Source organism: Cydia splendana, chromosome 25 (genome assembly GCF_910591565.1).
Source record: "Cydia splendana chromosome 25, ilCydSple1.2, whole genome shotgun sequence".
Lineage (NCBI taxonomy): Eukaryota > Metazoa > Arthropoda > Insecta > Lepidoptera > Tortricidae > Cydia > Cydia splendana.
Genome location: NC_085984.1, coordinates 4,085,659 through 4,110,731, shown reverse-complemented (window position 1 = coordinate 4,110,731; position 25,073 = coordinate 4,085,659). Strand labels below are relative to the sequence as shown.

Below are 25,073 nucleotides of genomic sequence, written 5' to 3'. Positions count from 1 at the left end.
TCAGATTTAAAGCATAAATCAAATATTTTTTTATTTAAGAATCAACAAATACCTACATGGCAAATACAAAACGGAAATAACAATTAACATTAAACTAAACATAAAAGTAATTAAAAACGAAATTAAAACTAAGAACCCTAAATATATCTAAAATTAAACAAGGAATATAAAAACTACTGAAAGAGACCTCCCCGCGCTACTCGCGGCGCAAAGGTGCCCATCACACTCGCTGTGTTACCGCGTTGAATAAATGAAATAAATGTTTATTTATTTAAGGTTATTCTTACTTGTAAACGATTTTTGTACGTGTTCATCTGTAACTCCAACTTCTTGTTCTGCAGCGACAGCTTTTGCATCTCGATGTATTTGCCGTTGTCGTTCATGAATCGCCTGGAAACGAAAAACGGTAAATAGAAATCAAATGTTCAAAAACCGGTATTTACTTCTTCTAGGTGTAGGTACATCACTACAAAAACGTCAATGATGTTGGTGATGTATAGTCAGCGTCGTATAGTAGGTAGCATCCAAAGTATTCAAATAGTTCATTACGTCATACAAATAATATGGTGTACCGAACTATTTGAATACTTTGGATGCTACCTACTATACGACGCTGACTGTACGTATTCTATTAAAGCTTAATTGCTTACCCTCCTAAAGCGCTGCACACACCTTACTTAATTTAGTAACTGACGACAGGGACGCGGCAATAATATCTCTACCGTGTCTAACCAGAGCGTATAACGTATACTCTGTCCCTGTCAATTATTTAGTTATCTAAAGTTATTAATTTAGTCTATGATTATAGTTCGTTTTTTTTAGCATTAGAAAGAACTTGAAAGAAGGTAAGCGATCTTGACATGTCTTTTAATTGAAAAACGCTTTTTAAAAATCAGTAACTATTACTTATGAAAGCAGAAGAATATAAATGATCGTATTAGATTCATAATTGTTACATATTTGCCGTAACTTATTTTTAAAATGTGGTTTTCAATTAAAAGACACATCAAGATTGTTTACCTTATTTCTAATGCTAAAAAAAACGAACTATAGAATAAAAGACGCGAATGCATGTCTGAATAGAATTAGACTAAGAAAAGTCTGCAACGATTTTGGAAGCACACGCAGTGCAAGTGTTATTTTAAACGTCAAACTTCTATGAAATTATGACGTATAAATAGCACTTGCACTGCGTATGCTATCAAAATCGTAGCAGACTTATTTTGGTCTAACTCTTAGTACTTATTAGACTCGTTATCGTGAAACGAATTTCGTTGAATATAAATACTTCTCGATACTTCTTATGTACGAAATATCATTTGATATTTACCAGTTGCTTTTCGGTGAAATAAAACATCGTGAGGAAACCGGACTAATCCCATAAGGCCTAGTTTCCCCTCTGGGTTAGAAGACTTGGAAGCCAGATGGCAGTCGCTTTCGTAAAAACTACGTCAATTCTTGGAATTAGTTGTCAAGCGGACCCCAGGCTCCCATTAGCCGTGGCAAAAATGCCGGGATAACGCGAGGAAGAAGAAAATAAATACTTCTCGATATGCCCGTTCGTTAAGCGGTACCTACTTCTTTGCTTCGACGTATTTTCTAGTTAAATGAGGCTAGTTCTAAGGCTAGACGGTGATATACATACCTATACGCCAAATCAAACGCCTGTCCAATAGTAAGCGTGATCTCCGAAGCCAACTTCGTAGAAATGAACACGAAGCACTCATGCTTCTCGACGTGCCCGTTCGCTTCGCCGCCGTGCTTCGCGATGAACGAGAAGTACTTCTTCGCTCCTTTGTCGTCGGCGCAGTAGGATATCCGGTGTAACGGGAACTGGTACATTATGTTGTTTGAGCGTGGCTCCTGAAAATAAGGAAATTTTCTTTAAAATTTGTTTTTATAAAGTAAGTACCAAAAGCGGTGAACGTTTCTTTAGAAATATGGACATGATATTTACAAACCACGCGACGGATTTTTACGCCAATGAATCCAGTGTAGTCAGAATTTTATACAAATTGTGTGCTACGTTAATCGTAGAGTAATAAAACTGTGGTTCTATTATTAGTTCTAAACCTTACAAGATTGGCGTTTATATCAATAATTGACATCATGGCTAGGTCATCAGGAAGGGTAGAAGAAGTCAGGGTGCAAGAGAAATGGGGCCTGAGAGGTAGTGCAGTCTAAAACATTTAGTTTCGTTGTCAGGGTCAATCCAATCAGCATCGAGTATTCGAGTCTAGACAATAGAGAGCGGCCTTGCCATTGGAAAGCGAACCGGACGTCGCTAGTGCCGTGAACCATGATTTATGACCAGCTGAGCGTGGCCGCCCGAGTAGAAAACCGATAATAGAGTACGGTTGTGGTACATCACTCAATTGTCCAAGCGCAGTCAGCTCACTAACCACTCTCGAAGAAATTATTGACGTTGTCACAATTTCTATTTGCGGCTCACTAACTCACAGTATGTTTGGAGGAATTAGAGTTAGACCAAGAAAAGTCTGCAACGATTTTGATAGCCCACGCAGTGCCAGCGTCATTTGTGCGTCATAATTTCATGGAAGTATGACGTTTAAGATAACACTCGCACTGCGTATGCTATTAAAATCGCTGCAGACTTTTCTTGGTCTAACTCTATTGAGATTGTTATAATCACACTTTGCTTTTGCAACGATAAGTATCGTAAGTTTAGTTTTATACATATACAAATAATAGGTATTTTATTTACAACTTGACAATTATTAACCAGACTAGTTGGTAGTGACCCTGCTTCGTAAACAGGTCCCGGGTTCGAATCGTAGGCTCATTTATTTGTGTGCTTATCACAAATATTTGTTCCTGAGTGATTAATGTTTTCTATGTATAAGTATTTATATATACCCACCTTTTTTTTGACGGAGTGGGAATGCATTTACGCACGGTGTGTCTATAATTAGGTATCGTCGTCTAGTACCCACAACCACAGCCACAACATACCTAAGCCTTTGAGCTTACTTTGGGACTAGGTCAAATTGTGTAAAATTGTCCTTATAAAAATATTTTTAAGTACTACTAGTATGACCTGTCAATTTGCTTTAAAGTTGAATAAGCTATTTACATTACAAGATAAACAGCAATAGATATTCTACCAAGCTCGAACGTAACGGTCTCATTAAACTAACTGCCACTTGACTGACATAACTTGCATAATGCGAGCATGTCAATAGAATCCCAATGAGACCAATAAGTAGATATCATATGGGAACAAATAACGTTTTTCCTTGAACATAAAATACAATGTAAAAACATAAAATGACATAATCTCGTACTGATACTCCTGACTTGCAAGTTGCAAGGCCGATAAAATTGTCTACCGGCTTACCAAATCAAGACTCGAGCCCTTTGAGTCCTCTGCTTTAAAACCGGACTTAGATTTAGACTTATACAATTAAGTCGGAGCTCGAGTCCTTTTTAACTTGTTAAAGACTCAAGTCTTCTGTAGAGACTTGAGTTCATTTTAGAGCATTGTGTTCATCGTATCATGAAAAGCAAAATGATTGAGTACCTAGTAATTTGGCTAATCAATTAGCAAAAACCCGTATTGCCGATGTCGGCGAGAAAACTGCTAATAGGCTCAAATGGGACTATGGGACTGGGCCGGTCACGTCTGCCGCATGCATCCAGACAGATGGGCTAGTGTAGCTACCAAGTGGATCCCAGAAGAAGGGCGCGGAGCGGCAGGCCCAGACGGAGATGGCGGGACGACCTAGACACCTTCCTCAGTAACTGGCCAGAGCAGGCGCTATGTCGGGACTCGTGGAAGACAAGGGGAGAGGCCTTTGCCCAGCAGTGGGACACCATTATAGGCTAGCAAAAAAAAACTATTAGAGATATAGAAAAGCCTAGGTACTGTCCCATGTCCTCTCTTCCTGTCGAGCCCCTTTGCCACATTTCCTAGTCTATGTATAGAGCGGTGGAAAGCGTCAAATTAGCCGGCTCTAGATAATTCATGTCATCGAGCTAATGGCTTCCTGCAATCATGTCGCTGACGTGCAGCTACTGTCCGCACGTTGCCTAAAGACAATACAAATATGTACTGTTTATTGTATACCTGAATGACAGGACAAAAAAAAAGTAAGCCGACTTCAAAAAGGATAAGATAAAATCCCTCCAAGAATCGCTGTATTTTATGTTACCTCACCTAAGTTCTGAGGTGAGGTAACATAAAAAAATCGTTTTCAGATCAGGGACAATTTCGTCTATGAGAAAAATTCCAAATAAAAATGTAGTGCATAATTGTTTGCGATCGTTATTCACGGAAACGCACGAACGCTTACATCTGTAAGGTAAGCGCCTGTTTTACGGTTAAAATCGATTGCAGCACAACACTATTTCAAGAAATGCAAAAAGCAGGCAACATTTGAAATACTTGGTGATTTTTAGTATTATTTGTTATAGTGATATATTTAAATATGACGTCAAATTAGCTTTATAATATATAATTCGTGTCATCGAGGTAATGGCTTCCTGCAATCATTGCGGTGACATGGTGGCAGTTATTGCCCGTTGCCAAAAGACATAAGGAGAAACGAAAAGTATTTGTACCGAAGATCAGTCTTATGTTAGAGTCGGACCAAAAAAAGTCTGCAGCGGATTTGATAGCTCACGCAGTGCAAGTGTCATTTATACATCATAATTTCATAGAAGTTTAACGTTTAAAATAACACGTGCACTGCGTGGGCTATCAAATCCGCTGCAGACTTTTCATGGACTGACTTTAGGTACTTAAAATGTGGTAATTTATAGTTTGGCAATAAGGCGGCAAATTTGTTAAATGTAGGCACTAAGCCCATAAGCCCGCTCCGCACTCGGGCGCGAATCGCGGTGCGAAGCCGCGATTCGCGCCCAAGTGCGGAGGGGCGGGCTATACAAAATTTGAATAACGCGCCTTTTTCTACTGACAAAGTGGGTTTGCCAGTGTATAAAAATAAGGTTAACCTGGCAATTAATGCAGTAATTTTTTTTTGCTTATGTGTGAAGAAAAGTAGTTGCCATATAAAGAATTTAAAAAAAAGATCACATCACGCGATCTGTATTCCCGTTTGTCCCCGCCGGGCACAGGTATATTTATGTGAATCATTCAAATTTTTTCTCACCTCATGTAAAGTCTAACAAAACAGAGTAGAAATTAAAGAATATACAGAAATAAGAATGTCTCGTTTTCATAGATTCATTTGAAATGAACGACACTACAGTATTGCCACTTTTTAATTTCTACTCTTTTTTGTCAGACTATAATGCAGCCGTCACGTGGGGCGGGGACAACTGATAATTACACCCGCGATCTTTTACGCCCGATCCCAATTTATTAAGGTAAGTACCTACCCTGATTTTCCATCTTGTACCTACTCCCTGTTAATACCGTGTTAATACCGCACTAAAGTTCCTTGATCGCTTTTTACATTTTGTAAAATGGCGGTCAAAGTATCCTTGATCGCAAATAATTAGATCTAGCGTGATACCTTAACTAGCATAGTTTCCATAAAATCTCACGCTCGCATTCCTATGAATAACCAACGCTTACTCAATGCTATGGCATAATAGTTTTATTATTTACCTCACGCAAACCCGGACGAATATGGCGGCTATTTTCACTTTTCGCGAGCAGTTACGCAACCTTGACTATGATATGTCAGTTAAGTTTTGTAAGAAGGGCCGTGGGCCTTGGTGGATCTAGCATCGTGTGCTACAAAATATGTAAATTGCTATTATTGCTATTAGTGTAAAATTGTATGTTGCCTTTTAATTTTTTTTGTCTCTTGTTAACTTTCCTTTTGTCTCTTGTTATTATTTATTGTGTCACAAAGCATGTAAGTTGTGGTTGAATAAAGATTTTATCTATCTATCTATCTATCTATCTACATTTAAAGGCCTTGATAGACTTTAATAAATTCAGTCATTCTAACTAGTATCCTGACTAGGATCCTAACCCGCATGCTAAAAAATTGTTCCTAATTAGTGCTGTCGGACCACAATTACTGGGTTAATTTTTACGATGCTTACTTGCTATAACGCGATTACACCTAGTTGTTAAATAGCTTTACAGACCTGCCTAAATTTATTAGCTAATTGATCATGACGATTAAAGAAAGAAAAGTGTCCCCTGTTTTCCATGCAAACATTTTGAGTCTTTTATCATTTTTTTCTCGTCAAGTCGATATAGGTACCCCAAAATAATAATAATTATAAACCAAAAGTTAATAATTTTCTTAAAAAAATAAATGTCACACTTTTGTCTGAAAGCGAATAGAGTTAAACCAAGATAAGTCTGCAACGATTTTGATAGCACACGCAGTGCAAGTGTTATTTTAATAATCATCTTCTATGAAATTATGACGTATAAATAACACTTGCACTGCGTATGCTATCAAAATCGTTGCAGACTTTTCTTGGTCTGACTCTAAAGCCCGCTCCACACTCGTGTGCGAATCGCAGCGAGAAGCCGCAAACGCGGCGAGTGTGGACTCTGCTGATCTGCGAAATCGATTTGGCCTAAAGGCCGTAATACACTATCGCACCGCACCAAGGTCATTGTGCGACGCACCGATAAGTAAGAGCGAGAAAGAGATATCGCTTTCTCGCTCTTACTTATGGGTGCGTCGCACAATGACCTTGGTGCGGTGCGATAGTCTGTTACCACTATAACTCTAAAGCCCCCTCCAGACTATGCGCGTGAATCGCGGGCGAAGCCGCGAACGCGAGTGTGGCGTCGATTTCGCAGATTGTTCACGCCTTCGCGCCTTGTTCTCCGTTTTTTGTCGGTATTTCGGCCCGCGTCAAAGGAGACGCGAAGCGCGAACTTGAAAGACTCCACATTACACACCATTTTGGCTCTTCTGTGGCAAGATAAATATTAATTATATTATGCAGCTATATTTTACGGTTTCACAAGAAAACAAAATGTAAAAACAGTTTAATCACATATGATGCCATACATAACTAACAGTTAAACTCGATCAGCTGATGCTTTTCCGCCATCTTGCCGCAAGCCAAACTGCGAAATCACCGTGAAGTGTGCGAGTGTGGAGTCATACGTCAACTTCGCGATATGTTCGCTCCGCGACGTCGCGCCGCGATTCACGCACATACTCTGGAGGGGGCTTAACCTCCTTCGGGAGTTTCGGGTCAGGTCATAGTGATGTGACACCGACGCTAGTGATGTCCCCGCTGTACCAAAAACCGGTAATACCTGTATGGCGACTCCGTCGACGGAGATTGTGATCTCCACCTTCCTGCACTTGGCGGCATCCTTGGTCTCCGACTTTTTGAGCTGCTGCGTGAACTGGAGCTTCTTGATGGCCTCCTTCACCACCTCGATGCCTTTGGGCTGGTCGACTGTGGTGCAGCCGAGGAACTGGAATGGTAAAGTGGGGGTTTAGAGTTTGAAAAGCAAATCTGCAGGGAGCTCAACGGCTCGGCCACGACATTACGCGACTGGCGAAGGCGGCAGCGACAACCATAGGTGGGAACGAAAGGTCCGATCGCTGTGTCTCGCTCCAACCTATGGTTATCGCTGCCCTCGTCGTGCCCGAGCCGGAAAAGGGCATTTTCACTTAGGGGCTGTCCATAAATTACGTCATCATTTTTGGCGATTTTTGACCCCCCCCCCCCCCTATAATCATCCAAAAATCATGCTTCAAATGACCCCATTTCCTCCTACTTCATGCTACCGTCATCCGATGTCCAGACCCCCCCCCCCCTAATTTGAAATGACGTAATTTATGAATAGCCCCTTAAAAGTGTACCATTTACTTTTTTTCGACTCTATCGACTATCGATTTAAAAAAAAAGGGTCCAAAAAATGTCACAATTGTGACGCATTTTCACATAGGTACATTTTGTAGGGACCATCACAAAACTGACACTCAAAATTTGTATGAAAAACTGGGGACATTTTTTTTCTTTGTCTCATTCAATAGTACTCGTGATTCTGAGTCTAACTAACCCAAAAGTTGATGATTTTTCAAGAAAAAGTAAGTGGTACCATTTTTTCTGTAAACCCCCTTAAACGGGGTCAATTTAGCCGCAGTTTCAAGAAGGTGACTAATAAAATGAAGGCTTGGAAGCCCTGCATTCCCGCAGCTCGGCCTTCGGTCTCGTTTTATTAGGGTTCCGTACCCAAAGGGTAAAAACGGGAAACCTAACCTAAAACCAGGAACTCTCAGCAAATAAAAATATGTAATAATTTGACATGTATTCATAGTTACAGAGTCAGACCTAGCAAACTCTGCAGCGATTTTGATAGCACAGACTGTGCAAGATTTAGGTTGGTCTATCTCTAGCAGTCTTTAGGTCTGCTTTATGTCTATGAAATTCTTTCAGAACGTAGAGCATTATGTCCATTATGTTATGCCATTACAATGCATTTTATAATTAAGTGCATGCGATTCACACGACCCGAAGCACAATTTTAATATTTAAAATCAGATTTTGATGTGATGAATCTCGCGCGCTTTATGCATAAAAAAATCGTTTATGATATCAGCATTGATCCATGACGTTATTAACATGAAAATATGTAATGTTCATAGGTAACAAAAAATAAATAAAAAAATGTCAAGCTTAAACTATCGTCAGACATACAATTTCAGTCACGTATTTTTAGTCACTCGTGCGACATGTTTCGGAGACCTTTGTCAATTTTTCTTAGTATATGAGTATAGTGCACAAACATAAAGTCTTAATTCACTTGTATATGACATTTATTTCAGTTTATGTGTCGGAGAGCCGAGGTCACCTACTACGTGACGCCCGGCCGTCGTGACCGCTAGGGGCTGTCCATAAATTACGTCATCGATTTTTGACGACTTTTGACCCCCCCCCTATAATCATCCAAAAATCATGCTTCAAATGACCCCATTTCCTCCTACTTCATGCTACCGTCATCCGATGTCCAGACCCCCCCCCCCCCTAATTTGAAATGACGTAATTTATGAATAGCCCCTACTCACTCATGCACAGTTAGTGCTTGAATATGGAGACCTACTTAAAAAATAACAAATTAGCCCAACAAAATGCCATTTTTGTATCTCTGATATAGAAACAGACAAACATAGAAACAGCAAAACACTTAGTGTTGCTGTTAGTCTATTTATACCTATGTATATATATCAAATCAAAAACAAGTTTATAAAGTACAAATACCGCAACAGGGGCCTTGTGTTTGTATGTTAATGAGTTAATTGTACGAATAATGACCGTTTCGTGTATTCCATTGTCTTATAATCTACGGTTTGGTGCTGGGTTCCGCGGGTCCCAAATTGTGTTCCTTCCGTTGCAAAACAAGAGACAAGGTCAGTCAGGAGGTCAGGACTCAGGCCTACAGAGGGCCTTCCTCTCTTTCACTCCAATTAACTCACACTCTAATTACTAGTGACAGAGAAAGATGTTCGCGGTATGCCCTCAGACGTGCAAGTTGCGGAAAGTTTCCACAAAAATCGGAAATTTGAGGAAAAATTCACAAGGAGGAAGGAAAACTTAGATTCCCATATAAAAATCACCTGGAAAAGATTCGTTTTAGCTTTCGCCTTTGTACCTCTATTTCTGTTGTGAACCTGTTGTTGTACAATAAAGTGTTTTTGTACAACGGCCTCCTAGTCTATAGTTCGTTTTTTTTAGCATTAGAAAGAACTTGTAAGAAGGTAAGCGATCTCGAAGTGTATTTTAATTGAAAAACGCTTTTTAAAAATCAGTAACTATTACTTATGAAAGCAGAAGAATATAAATGATCGTATTAGATTCATAATTGTGACATGTTTGCCGTAACTTATTTTTAATCTACTGGTAGAACAATTAATGTATAATTATTGCTACTGAATCTAGATTAGGAAAATTTAAAACCTTATTTTGCTAAGCCCTATCCGGGTCCTAGTAGTTATGTATGTGCCTACCTAGCATTAAGTTGCATGTACCCACTGTACCTACTTGGTTGCAAATAAACATTGAAATTGAAATTAAAATGTGTTTTTCAATTAAAAGACTAGGGCTTGCATTCCGGAATTCCGGAATTTCGAAATTCCGGAATCTCGGACTAATTTTCCGATATTACAATTCCGGAATTGATACCACTGAATATCGAAAATTCCGGAATTGGATTTAAGTACTTTTTTTTAGGTATTAATACGTTTATTATTGAAAATTGTTAAGAAACTACACTATACTGGTGTTTTTGTCGTTACTGCGTGCCTCTTAGTCATTCAATGAACTATCTATAGTATATATTTTACTTTTCTGTTTGCTAAAGCAGTGGGACAATATGGGGTGATAATAATAAAATAATAATAAAGTAAAGCGATTTACTTGCTTAGAATAGTCTGAATCCTACATAAATAAATAAATCATTAGTAAAATATAAGCGAATTTTAAGACCTGATTTGTTTTTTTTTATATTTGGACTTTTTATCTTTGAATCAGAGAGAAAGAGGTTTTCTCTATCAACGATTTTGGATCCTGTAGATTGTAGAAGCACATAATATATGATATTCTGAATCATAATTAGGAACTAGGAAGGAAAAGCCAAACTTAGACCATCAACTTCTTAAACAACACCACTACACCTACTTGGTTAGGAAGAGTAGGAAGCTGTTATATTTAACTATTTTATAAAAAAACCGGGCAAGTGCGAGTCGGACTCGCGCACGAAGGGTTCCGTACCATAATGCAAAAAAAAAACAAAAAAAAAAAACGGTCACCCATCCAAGTACTGACCACTCCCGACGTTGCTTAACTTTGGTCAAAAATCACGTTTGTTGTATGGGAGCCCCATTTAAATCTTTATTTTATTCTGTTTTTAGTATTTGTTGTTATAGCGGCAACAGAAATACATCATCTGTGAAAATTTCAACTGTCTAGCTATCACGGTTCGTGAGATACAGCCTGGTGACAGACGGACGGACGGACGGACGGACGGACGGACGGACGGACGGACAGCGAAGTCTTAGTAATAGGGTGCCGTTTTACCCTTTGGGTACGGAACCCTAAAAATTATGCATCGAATGGTTTGCTAGCAACTATAGTTTCCCTAAATAAATACCCCATATCGTATCATAAAATAGAGGTGAAAAAAACCGTACATAGGTACTTCAAATTAAATTTATCTTAGACAATATTAACTTTAATAAAGTATCAGAATTTCACATGTTTTGTTGTTTTTCAATAAAAAATCGAATAAAATTATGATAAACCCTAATTCCGGAACCAGTTCCGGAATTCCGGAATTGGAATCCAATATTGAAAATCAGTTCCGGAATTGGAAACCATCCAATATTGCAAGCCCTATAAAAGACACATCAAGATTGTTTACCTTATTTCTAATGCTAAAAAAACGAACTATAGTCAGTAGTGACCCTGCCTACGAAGCAGGAGGTCCCGGGTTCGAATCCTGGTAAGGGCATTTGTGTGTTTATTAAAACCTCCGCTACGGGATCCGCTCGGCAACCCGAATTGCCATCAATTCGGCAACTGCCACAATTTTTTTACGACGGCGAATAAATTAATTATTATTTTTCCAATTCGAGGATGCCTTGAAGATTTGATGGCCTGCTACAAATTTTGTTTAAAAATCAGTATATTCCAGACTTTTTAACTTGTATCAGGGTGCCTAGCCAAGGTGCCAATCGCTTGCGCTACGACAACGAAAAGCTGTGTCTCTAATTTTTTCATATTAGTGCGAGAGTTGCGTTTCGTTCGCTACGGAGCGTAAACGATTGTTATGTTGGCTACCCTAGTAACCCTGTAAGTGCCTGGTTGAACGCCCTACGACCTTAACTATAAATAAACAATCTATAATTATAATTAATTAATTGTTTATCAAAGCTCCGGTTACAAGGGGCGGAGACGTATCAAGTTAAATTAGATTTATTGTGCTTTATCAGATGTTTGTGTGACATACGAGAACTGCATTGTCATTGGTTTTGGAAGCGAAGCGAGGTCGTAGAGTTAAGGCGTATCCAGATTAGTAAATTTTTCTCCAATCTGATTAAATTGCCCGATCGAATTCCCCGAACGTGCGGACGCAAACGCCAATTTCGCTCGCCGAATTCAACCGCCGATAATGACCGATATTACCGATAAAATGAGGCGCGGACGCAAGAATACCAATTTGTGAGGCCAGTATTTTCGTTCTGGGGCATTTATTCAATTTAGAGGGCTCTAATATCACCATAAATCTAAAATTGGAGAGTGAAGCCAATTTCATTTCTGATCAAATCGACCGATTTAATCAATCCCGTCTGGATACCGCTTCAAGTATGCATAGGAGAGACAGGGGTGAGTTAAAACAGAGGGAAGTTGAAACAAAGTGAACTATGCGGTATGTATGTATGTTTTAAAAGTTAAAAAAAGATAAAAGATTTTTCGTCGTGACGACCACAAAACATGTACGAACATGTACAGACAACAACAGCAAGGAAAGAAGAAATTAATAAGTGTGCATCACGAAGTGTGAATTTACTATAGTGACTTTTGTTTACATAGTTAGCAAGTTCCATAGAATGTCACTTTAAGGACGCATATTGAGGAACCAGCGGACGGTAGGACGAGGCGAAACATCGTTTTTTCCAGCTTGATAACATGCAGTTATATTTATACCTTATAGATGTCTCAAAATTGTCGTTGTTTTAACCTATCTCATCTCTGTTATAACTTACCTCTCCCCTACAGGGTCATGGTAGAATGTTCTCGATTCCAATCGCCTCCCCAAACGGCACATTGTGTGTAACGAACGGTATGGGTTTAGGGGGTAGGCTCTGTCCCTGTTTCTCAGAAGAAACCTCCAGTCCCCAGTTACCCCACTTGACGGTATCTAGCGTACGACTTTTTTAACATAACGGTCAACATCCTGACACATCCTGACATCCTGACACATACCTTGACTAAATATGCGACGTGTCCTTTCACGAGCGCGTCGGGGGCGTGTATCCAATTCCGTCCGTTGGGCGCGCCGTTGCTCTTCCCCTTTCCCTGCCAGAATAGCAGGGTCGACATCCTGAAACAAGCGATAATCGTTTATTAGTTGAGTGTTTATTACAAAAATAAAATTATGAACATGATTATCACAGAGCTTGATTGTTGAATACCTCCCACTCAATGGTGAGATATTAGCAAAGGGTTGCAATATATGTATGTATATGTCGTAGGCCGATCGTAAGATCAGGCAGATCGTAATGTTCCTGTGTAATGTTTTGACGATAAGTCACATTAAACCAATACATAGGTAAGATAGGTTCGTTAGGTTGCTTCAGATGCCCGAAGGGCAAACTGCCCAGAAATAGGGACGACTGCCCGTCGACTCAGGGAACGAGTCAAAGATTGTCACGTTTCACGGTATGCCTAGGAATTTCACGATATGCCTGATCTTACGATCGGCCGCCGACATATAGATCGATTGAAATCTGCACTCATTATTTAAACTTAAACAGGACTTCACGAGGGTTTGTGTCTACCTACGACGAAGGGCGTAATATCACATTTGAAACGTCTCTGGATAAGTAAAGATAAAAATGAGATAAAGATAGTTCCATTATTCAAGTAGACATATTACAATGCGCTTATGAAGTTATGAACGTCTAATAAAGCTACACCGACTCCAACCCTACACCTCTGCCTCGAGAAGATTTAAATCCCCTCTCAATTGGAGGAGAGTTTTTTTAAGTAAGTAGGTTTTTTCATTTCAAATCATGTGTGTATCATGTATATATATCGTGATTGGTCAGATACATAATCAATAAGAATATTTTTATTGACGCAAGCACAAGTAATAACTTAGTAGCATTTACCATGGAAAATATAGTAACTAGAATCAGCAAAAATGCGTATGCTAAGGAATCTTGTATTAATGATACATAGATGGCATATTATCATGGAAAACCATCACGACCACTTGTTTACACACGTGGAATTAATTACTGATTAGTGATTACTTAAGGAGAATATGAGCATAAGATTAAGAAAACAATGAAAAGATACTACAATACATTCATCATCATCATCATATCAGCCAGAGGACGTCCACTGCTGGACATAGGCCTCCCCCAAAGAGTGCCACAATGACCGGCGGTTGGGGCGGAAAGGTTCTCGAGTGGCGACCACGTACCGGAAGGCGCAGCGTGGGTAGACCCCCCACAAGGTGGACTGACGACCTGGTTAAGGTCGCAGGAGTCCGCTGGATGCGGGTGGCGCAAGACCGGTCATTGTGGCACTCTACAATACAATGTTTTAGGTTTATTTGCCTTAGCCAAATTTCAGCAAGCAAAGCAGAAATCGCGAAAAACTGTCTGTTTCTTACATATATACATATGTTGATCAAATTTTACTGTTTACTACGGGGGAGACAGATTTTTTCACGATGCGGGGTTTGTGCCAAAATAGTAAAATTTCAGAAGAATCATCGAAACAAATGGTACAATCATTTTTCGCGATGTCATACATAAATTGCTCTAACATATTCATGAATATGTTCTTATAGGTATTTACCTCAAAGAGTATCATAAATTGTTATTCGTTAGTGAATACAAAAACATTCTGTACCTATAACTTAATACACGCAAAAATAAAGTGGGATGTTATGTTAACATATCTACATTAATTATTTATCCTCAAGGGGGGGGGGGGGGGGCTCTGTACTTCTCACTAATAGTATGTTATTTTTAATATGTCTATATTTGTACAATAAAGAGTTTACTACTATTACTACTACTATTCTATTTATTAATTAAAAGGATGATATAGGAAATAATACACAGAGATTTACGCGAATAATAATGTTGGCCAAAAAGTTATGCAGCTTGTATTTAATAGCAAATTAATTAAATTACAATATATTCGGGCATAAGAAAGCGACCTCACGGTCATTAATTTCGAACAAAAGTTTGCGTAAGCACGCTAAATATAATAGGAATTTATTTGCGAAAAATAGGTGAAAAGCTTATGAAAATATGTGCTGTTTATTTCTCTTTGCCCCGTTTTTCTATCACTTATATAGTGCCGACAAATCGGCCATTTTTGCCGACTAGTCGCCGACTAATCACCGACTACAAATGAGGCCGGATAGTCGGCTTTCCCGACTAGTCGGTACATCCCTAGTAGGTACTTACTGTTAATTAACTGGCAATTCTGAACCTATTGACAAATACATTAAAGTACACCGATGGCCAGTTCAAAGTCGCATCATTTCATTGCAAATCCGGTGCTTACTTATTGTAGCTTAGGACTAAGGTTTAAGAATGTAGTAAGTATCATCATTGTCTGCCGGCCTAATAGCGATAGGATTTTTCGCCTAATCTGTAGTTCTCCTATCCCACTAATTCTAGGAGCCGTCCCCGTCAGCACGACGGAGATATTTACCTAAAATTCTCAAATCGGAGAGGGGGCTCAGCTAATATATCCTCTTAACACGAACGAACTATTATAGCTTATTGCAAGTAGCCAAGTACTGCAACCATTTTCTTATCAATAACAATTATACCGCTCGTATTTTTAAGAGTAAAAATACCTAATTACATCAATAAATTTCTCTGATAATTAGCATAAGATACCTATATAATAAAAATAATAATATTCATAATAATTGAAATATAATTGGCTTCGTCTTTGACTTAAACTTTTCGACGCCGTGTCAAACACAAAAGCTGTCACTCGGACGCCACGTCACCGAAGTGTCAAAACTGAAATTGAACTTTATGCATATGCACGTAGGTCTATGTTGCTCGGTGGTCTGTGACCGATTAATCGGTCTTTGGCGTTGAACCTGCGGTGCGGATATATCGGTCATTGGCGTCCAAAAGGTTAATAGCAAAATCCTAATGGCTGCTCTACACGATGGGCCAACACCGGCCACTCCAAGGGACGCAGCAATGCGGTAGAATGAGATAGCAATATCACTTGCTCCCTCTAACGCATAAATGTGTCCCTTGGAGTGGCCGGCGTTGGCCCATCGTGTAGAGGAGCCATAAGCAATGTCCGAACGCCGCTCTACAGCTCAAACATTACAAACAAAAACTTTGCAGATCATTCTGCACCTATTAATTATCAGAACAATTACATATGTATTATAACAAGTACATAGTACATACTTATTGTATTCGCAACATTTTTAATTATATAAGTCCTTGGCCATTCGTGATCGCGGCGCGAACTATACCTACTACTTATAATGAGGAATTAATTGTATGTATATCTGAATCTAAATCTGCACTGTAACAGTGTATCGTGAGATCCGATCACGAATATGGCAGAACTATTATTTAATCCAGTATCACAGAATAAGTACAGTCACCTGCAATAATATGTTATTCTTCGAAGGTCGCAAAAATTTGTGACACGCTCATATGGCTCTACTAATAAGATCGTGTCAGTATGTTTGCTGTGTAACATATTATTGCAGGTACAGTCATATATCTTTTACTCGGAAGGTGTATCGTATTAACAAAGAGATTTCACGTATTATAGCCACGTGTGCAAACATATTAGTATTCCGAGTATTCTGACATCAAGGACTCGTCGGGGCCAACGTGCGACGAACTTTGTTTATATACAAATATATAACTTTGGTTATTCTAGTATATTTATGTACAAATATATAACTACCTACGTTTATTTATAGATGTATTGTATAGTATAATCTAAGTTTAAACAAATAGACACGAAAAAGCAGGTTTCACTGTGATACTTTTTTTTCTTTTCTTTTTTTTCACTAACAGACAATGTACTTTTAGTTCATAATTTTTTTTTCCTCTATTATTCCAACTGTCACTCATGACATACAAATGCTTACTTGGTCTCCCGCGGTACAGGCCTAGCCTAGTGCGGGGACCCCTGGAAATTCGGTACTATTTAACCCATGCTATGCACCCACCCGATGTCACAACATATGTATTGTACTGCCTGTTTTGTGTGCAATAATAGTACATTATTGTCGAGGCTCGGAAGTAGCTACTTGCAGGCTGAGGATTCGTTTTAAACGGACGACCTTGGGAGTCCGTTTAATTGAATCCGAAGCCAGCAAGTAGCCTTCCAGCCGAGTCATATATAGTGCTTTTCTCAAAAATGGTGCAAGTAATATAAATATCATAGAATTATTTTACAAAAGCCACCTTATCACGTATATATTTTCACAGAAAAAAGTAGAAACAATTGAAAAAATTAGCTTTGCCGCCTTTTTATTTTTTTAATAAAAAAATAGAAGTGTATTTTTCTGCCGAAAATACGCCAACCTATTTGAGACAGCTAAATAGTCGCGGTACTAATCATCTGTTTGGCTGTTTAATGGGCCTGTGCCTTCATTTGATATGGCCATTTTAACTTTTAAAAAGTTTGGAACTCGACAAATAATGGAATTTGTATGCAACATTGCAGTCCCAAAATCGAGACTGCAATGTTTTTAACTTTTTAATTTTTGACTGACCATAAACTACGCGCTTCGCAACCTATTTTTTAAACGGCAAAGTCGACTTTGCCGTCCATTTTTGAGAAATAGTACATTATTGTCGAGGCTCGGAAGTAGCTACTTGCAGGCTGAGGATTCGTTTTAAACGGACGACCTTGGGAGTCCGTTTAATTGAATCCGAAGCCAGCAAGTAGCCTTCCAGCTGAGTCATATATAGTGCTTTTCTCAAAAATGGTGGAAGAAATATAAATATCATAGAAATATTTTACAAAAGCAACGTTGTTACGTATATATTTTCACAGAAGAAAGCCCTTGCCGCCTTTTTATTTTTTTAATAAAAAAATAGAAGTGTATTTTTCTGCCGAAAATACGCCAACCTATTTGAGACAACTAAATAGTCGCGGCACTAATCATCTGTTTGGCTGTTCAAAGGGCCTGTGCCTTCAATTGATATGGCCATTTCAACTTTTAAAAAGTTTGGAACTCGACAAATAATGGAATTTGTATGCGACATTGCAGTCCCAAAATCGAGACTGCAATGTTTTTAACTTTTTAATTTTTGACTGACCATAAACTAAGCGCTTCGCGACCTATTTTTTAGACGGCAAAGTCGACTTTGCCGTCCATTTTTGAGAAAACTTATTTTACAATCTTTTATTTACTTTCACCTGTCCCGTTGTCTGTCGGTCTGTAATCAAATCTTACAAGTTAAATTTGATCCACTTCCCGATTTCCGATTGAGCTGAAATTTTGCATGATGCATGTATAAATCGGATGACAATTCAATATTATGGTACCATCGAGCTGATCTGATGATGGAGACAGGAGGTGGCCATAGGAACTCTGTGATGAAACAACGCAACCTAATTGTGTTAGGGGTTTTTAGAATTGTCTCGATGAGTATTAGTTGTCTGTCGTAAGAAAAGTACAGTCAGCGATAAAAGCTTGTATCAAAAATTAAATTTTTGCCAAAAACTTATTTATCTTTTTACTTGTGGGCATCTTGGCCGCACCGATATATCTGATGGCAGCTGTACATTGTAGATCTGTCTTAATTTATCTATCTCTGGTTTCTCTTAATTGTTGGCTGACTTAAATAATAACGGTCCCTTCACTGACCTACGGAAACATAATATTAAGAGAATGTGATATTCTTTATTACAACTATTACATAATAATAATAGAAGGTACTCGATTTCAATTTGCATACAGATTTACGCTTAAGCCTTGAGGCTATGTTTTACGCCGAAAATATTTAATTGAATAAATGTGGCGTTACGAAATCGGCTTATAATTATCGAATTGCATAATTTAATAGTCGAAATTGTAATTATCAACTTCTCACTTCTGTATTTGGTAAAACCATACTTTTTAGGGTTCCGTACCCAAAGGGTAAAAACGGGGCCCTATTACTAAGACCCCACTGTCCGTCTGTCTGATAGTTCGTTTCTTTTATTTTTTGCCATGTTTATATATATTGTGATTTTTTTTGCCACTTTTGTGTTATTTTTACTTAGAATCACGATCTCTTTCGATCCTAATGGGATAAAAAAACGTCCCAGAGTTTTTTTCCTATTGTGTTACCATTTCCCCATACACTTTGTATGGCGGTAACAAAAAGGAAAGTTTGAAAAATGTATGGAAATTTTAGGACACTTTTTTTCTCCTATAAGGATGAAAAGGGCTCGCGATCCTGACTAGAAATAACACAAAAGTACCAAAAAAGGTCACAATATATAAAATGGCAAAAAATAAAAGAAACGCTCAGTTAGACAGTTGAAATTTTCACAGATGTATTTCTGTTGCCGCTATAACAACAAATACTAAAAACAATAGATACCGTAGAGTTTCGTATCTTTGCCTGCGCTACCTATTTTCGCCTAGTTTGACATAAGTTGCCATTAACAAAATGTTTCTAATGTAAGCCTTACATAAAACTGCTAAATACAAAGTATTTTTTACGGGTGTCAACATTCTTCGAACAATCTGCGGATAACTTCACACAGTTGACCTCTAGTGAGGTTTTTTCGTGACACCGACCACACGTTTTTTTAAACCAGTGTTTTAACTTCAGTTTTAAATGGTAATACGGACCCGGTAATGTTAAACTTTTTACATGATTATATCCTATAACTATTTCTTTTTCATATGAAACTATTATTTAATGGCTAGCTTACGTTTAGAAGTCACAAGTGGATAAAACATTGGTGAGGGTACTTTGCGTCCATCTTGTTGCCAAATTTCGCCTACCCCTAGGGTTGACAAAGTTTTTGTACCACATTCATTGGTGGATGACATTACTTGTTTCCAAATTTAAATATTTTCTTATGTTTGGTTATTTTGGTTTACGCTATATGCAAATGTTTATTTCCACTCTTACCGATGTTGAGTAGGTACCAAATAGGTATTTTTATGTCCCACTTCGTGTAAATAAGGTTGATTTGATGTCAATTACGGGAATAACAACAATTAAACAATTTTGCTAAAAATAATTATTTTTTTAACTTATAAACCATTACTCCCCTTTATTTGACATGTTGGTTAATTTTTGGCAGCCCTAGCTACATTATAGAAAATGTATGAAAACAACTTCAGACTGTTACCAAACTTCGCCTACTACCCCGTTTTTTAAAAATATACCTAGTCTGGTGTAGTTAAGGTTCATAGTATATTAGCACATTCCAAGGAGATACGACTTAACATGTGTAAGTCACAGAAAAGTAAGTATTAGCGGCAAGGCATGCCATAGGCGAAGACTGGGAAAAATACCCAAACATCGCCTATTGCCTTTGGGGCCATTTATTACCAACTTAACCAATGAAATTCTAAGTTTTAGTGGTGTATACTGATAGTTAGGAATACTAAAAAACGTTTTTTCGCCTTAACGGATTAAAATGCTTTCAAATTTGAGAGATTTTTTGTGAAAAGTGTCAAAATCCAGGCGAAGATACGAAACTCTACGTAATGGTACGGAACCCTTCGTGCGCGAGTCCGACTCGCACTTGGCCGGTTTTATTAAAACGTACTTTCCTGCCAGTGCCATTTCAATATTTTTCTCGGAAAATCGTACTCGGCGCAGCGTATTTTATTATATTTAGGTAAGTCCCCTGAAAGGACGTGATCTTTGGTGTGCATGACTCGAAATTGAAATGTCCTCAAAAATACACTTTATTGTATGATTTGTGTGATTCAGTAGGTAACAAAAAATAACTTTATGATTGTCCGTATGACGTATACTGTACGTTACGTAACAAAAGATGCGAAGGTAATGATTATGGAAAAACCTCTACATAATTACCTAGGTTATATTAAGACTAATTATGAGTACTTCTTGTTGTGTTTAATTTTAGACACATTTTTTGGTGTAGGTTAAACACCTGACTTGGTAACAGGAAAATTTGTCCTAACAGTCGATGGAGCATAGGTATGTACAGTCAACAAAGTTATTAGCTTTGCATCCCAGCATACATTTTGTCTTTTCTGTAGCCAAAAGGTGCCAATAGTAAGAACAATAGTGATAAAAATGTAAAAAAAAATATTGTTTTTAAAAACTATCGGTGAGATGTAGGTGCGAAAGGTTGAAGCATAGACTAGGAATCCTCTATACCGAGTTTAGAGCAATTATTTCATGAAAACGATGCTGCCAAAAATACGGGGGTGCGGGGAACGAGGTGAGCGAGGTCCCGTGCCGTGATTGGTCCGTTCAAAGACACGGACGACCGGACGTCACACAAAGACACTTTCGACTCGAAAATGGAGTAAAACTACCGTATGCGTGGCAGAGCCGGCAGAGGGGGTAGAGCTACTATGCTCAGTCTGGAGGATGTCATGTCTGTGGGAAGGGAAAAAGGTTTTTTTTTTGTTAGCCTATGTGTGTGTCCCACTGCTGTGCAAAGGCCTCCCCTCTCCCTTTCCAATCCAATGCAAAATTACAGGCTAATGTTATTGTATGCTTTTATTATTATTTATATATAGGCGCCTAAAAATAGGCCCATCTGTAGGTTTTTTAATGACGTCAACTAAAACCCGACTTTTAACGATTTATTCGTACAATAAACTTAATTAACTAACATATCTGCCGGTTTTTTACGATAGCAAATTCTTCAAAGTTTAGTTTAGTTGGAGGTCAAAACTAACAGGGAAAAAATAAATGTACAATAAACTTGGTTTTTGCATAATGCATCAAAATCATCATTTAATCTGATAAATGAGAAGTATGAAACATCATCATCGTTGTCTTCAAGGACCCTTTAGGCATGGAACGCCACATTTAGCCATCAAGGTCCATCTAAGCTAACAGTGCACCGATTTTGCAGGCAGCAGTGATAACGATAAGAGTGCAAGTGGCACTATAAATGCCTTAGGTATTATATCAATTTGACGTTTATGGTGACACTTCCACACTGCTTGCTAAGACGGTGCAGAGATAGCTTGGTACAAACTGTCACTTAATTATGTCGCTTAACTTCAAACTCGGATAAATCCATTCGACCCTCTTAGGAAATATCTACATTACCTTTACTTAATACCAAAATCACAAGATCTGACTTTTGGATTTACCTGAGTTTGAAGTTAACCTCCTAAGTCCTGGGTTCCTTTAAAAAGAACATATTAAAATCTAATTTTGAACTATAATGGAATAAAAGAAGGTTCCCAATTCAAAACTGCAAAAATGACTGTGTCTTAGGAGGTAGCGAATCAACTGTCCATGAGTGGACCTTATGCTCTTTGTAATAAGGTTTACGAACTGTCAGTTAACAAGGCGACACGACTCCAATCGGACCTTACTCCGCAGACAATCCCTACGACATCAAATTCCAAACAATGCTCCAGTCATAACCAGCACTCACCAGTTAAATCTCGACTCTAAACCCACGTGAGACGATTCATATTCGCGCGCACGCGCCGCCGCGATACAGCGTTATGTGATTGGATAACCGCCCAGTTCCGTACTTGTTACGGAGTGACACGGGCGTAAGCGCATGTTGTCTGTGTGTGCGTTTAGGGATGGGACACGTGGCGTGTTATCGATGTTTTAATCTCATTTTATTTTTAGCTTTTGTTATAGTCAAACTATCGTTTATTTTAGTAAACTTTTGTGACAATGTCAGAGTAAGTAATACAGTATAGAGATAGCAAAATGTGGTAGGTATAGCGCGGTTTAATAACCGGCCAGTTCCGTACTTGTTGAATGACACGGGCGTAAGCACAGGCCGTTGGTGAGTGCGTTTACAGATGGGACACGTGGCATGTTATCTATATTTTTTATCACAGTTTATTTTTAACAATTTTTGTTATAATCAAACTAACAGTATATTATTGACGATTGCAAAATGTGATACAGCACGGTTGAATAACCGGCCATGTCCGTACTTGTTGAATGACACGGGCGTAAGCGCAGGCCGTTGACGTGTGCTTTTAGGGATGGAACACGCGGCGTGTTATCGATGTTTATTTTTAGAAAACTTTTGTTGTAATTTCAGAGTATCTATATTATTGATGATAGCTAAATGATATACAGCACGGTTGAATAACCGGCCAGTTCCGTGCTTGACACGGGGTGACACGAGTGTTGGGGTAGGACACAAGTCATATCATCGATAGTTGTATATAATTAAGTTGATTAAGACTCAGTTCTGTAAACTTTTAGTATAATAAATTTTAACCTTACTGAAATATAAATAATTAATATTTCGTACTTATTACGAGATAACAAGCGTAAAACGTAAGTCAAAATTTGTTTTTGAGAATAAAGTTTATTCAAACCCACTTTTGCAAAATTTTGTTTCATTTCGGACTTGGTGACGTAGCATATTATAAACTTTAATAATCCTTACCTAAGCACAAAGAACGATAGCTTTATATAATTAAATAGGCAAGGATTCCGTACTTGTTACAGGGTATCACTGCGCAAACACAAATTGTATATGTGTGCGTGTTATCGATGTATTATCATGATATGTGTTCAATTATGTTAATATTTATTACCGATAAGCAGATAAACATACGCAAATTTGTGCAAACAAGTCCTTTAAGTTATTACCAAAACAAACAAATAGTTTTCCTTATTATGTTGCTACGAATTCTATCATTGCGTAAACATAACTAACCCCCGATACATATGTATTAGTAAAGTATATATTATTCAGAACGAAACGTAAATAAATCATTATCTATAATGACGGGTCAAAGATCGCTAGAGTGGCGGCCGATCAATACAAAATTAATTAGCATTTTATTAGCAGAACATAATACGGTGGTTTTTTTCCGTTTTTCACTAGCGTGATAGCAAAGACCGGCTTGTGTTTTAGCGCGTCATTCTACTTGTATGATGAATTCTATAAGCTCTCGTATTTTCACAACAACTAAGTGAATTTTAAAGATTTAGGTGAATTATATATTATGTATTACCTACTGGTTTTATGACAGGTTTCTTTAGCATGTTCTGCATATTTAAATTTAATGAAATATATAATTAACTTGATTTAAGTAAAAATTACAATGTAAAATTAAAATTAACAAAATATTTTTACTACCTACTTGTAAATATCCAATTAGGCTGAAATTTAGCATGTTAGTTTAAGTTTGATAATAATCAAAGCAAGTGCTATGGAGTTGATTTAGCTCAGGGAATGAATGATGGAAATGCACTTTCAACTTTCAAGACAGTCAATGCAAAGAGAAGTACAGTTGGGTAGGTATACGAGGAAGCCAAGAAATTTAAATGTACCTTTATTATTTTAACCCCCGACGAAAAAAGAGTGTTGATTAAGTTTTCACTGCTATGTGTGCCTATGTTTGTGACACCGTATCTCTTTAACGGCCAAACCGAATTAGTTGCATTATTTTTAAATTTCAAAGCATGTTTTTTAGCAGCGGTTCTTAACGTCTTATCAAAATTGATTCATCGCATTGTTTTGTTTTTATTCATAATATTTTAACTCGGTTCGTTAGAAATCTACATACGTTTTTAGTTCTCACCAAAACTGTTTGTATCGATAAAGTAATGGCCCCTCCCTAACGTTGCATAACGTGCAGCGTCCTCTGCGAACAGGACCGCCATTCTTGTCTTCTAAACCAAGCCCCCAACCCGCACTGTAAAACGTACAGTCACGGACTTTAATAGTTGAGCCAATTAGGGAAACTTTACATTGGGAAACCCAGACGCAGCTTTTTATAACAAGTGAAAGAAAAGGTAGGGGTCGTGTCAAAAAAAATGTATTTAATGTGATTTCTGACACAATGATTGTATTGTTTAACAATAAAATAAATGAAATGAAATGTCGTATCAAAGGGTCAAAGAGCTGGCGCGAGATAGGGAAAGCTGGAAGATACTCCACCGACAAGAGAATAACTCTTAAGTTAATGATAATGATGATGATGAGTATTGATAACCAAATTAGCCCAAACCCTAAATGGACCAACAATTAAAGTCTGACCATACTAGCATTAATTTTGTTGGCAATACTATATCAAATATCTCTTGTATTGTATTGCTTAGGCCAACCACAATTGGCCGATTGATCAATACCATTCAGCAGTGAGCTATGAAAATATGTCACCCGAACTATAAAGAAAAAAAATAGAGTGCTCACTCCATACATCAGTTTTAATACCAAAACGACAAATATTTTCGAAGTCGACATCTAGCATC

The 25,073-nt window shown here is 38.0% G+C and overlaps 1 protein-coding gene across 2 annotated transcripts in view; it reads right to left on the bottom strand.

Annotated features, from left to right (window-relative positions):
* Positions 1-25,073, bottom strand: part of LOC134802741 (PTB domain-containing adapter protein ced-6) — a 115,483-nt gene that overhangs the window by 7,034 nt on the left and 83,376 nt on the right. For both annotated transcript variants that reach the window (XM_063775416.1, XM_063775415.1), the window contains exons 2-5: positions 12,904-13,021; positions 7,226-7,390; positions 1,646-1,863; positions 288-390 (exon numbers count right to left, since the gene is read on the bottom strand). In XM_063775416.1, the coding sequence (XP_063631486.1) occupies positions 288-390; positions 1,646-1,863; positions 7,226-7,390; positions 12,904-13,020 (603 nt within the window). In that variant the 5' untranslated portion in view covers position 13,021. The remainder of the gene's footprint in view (positions 1-287; positions 391-1,645; positions 1,864-7,225; positions 7,391-12,903; positions 13,022-25,073) is intronic.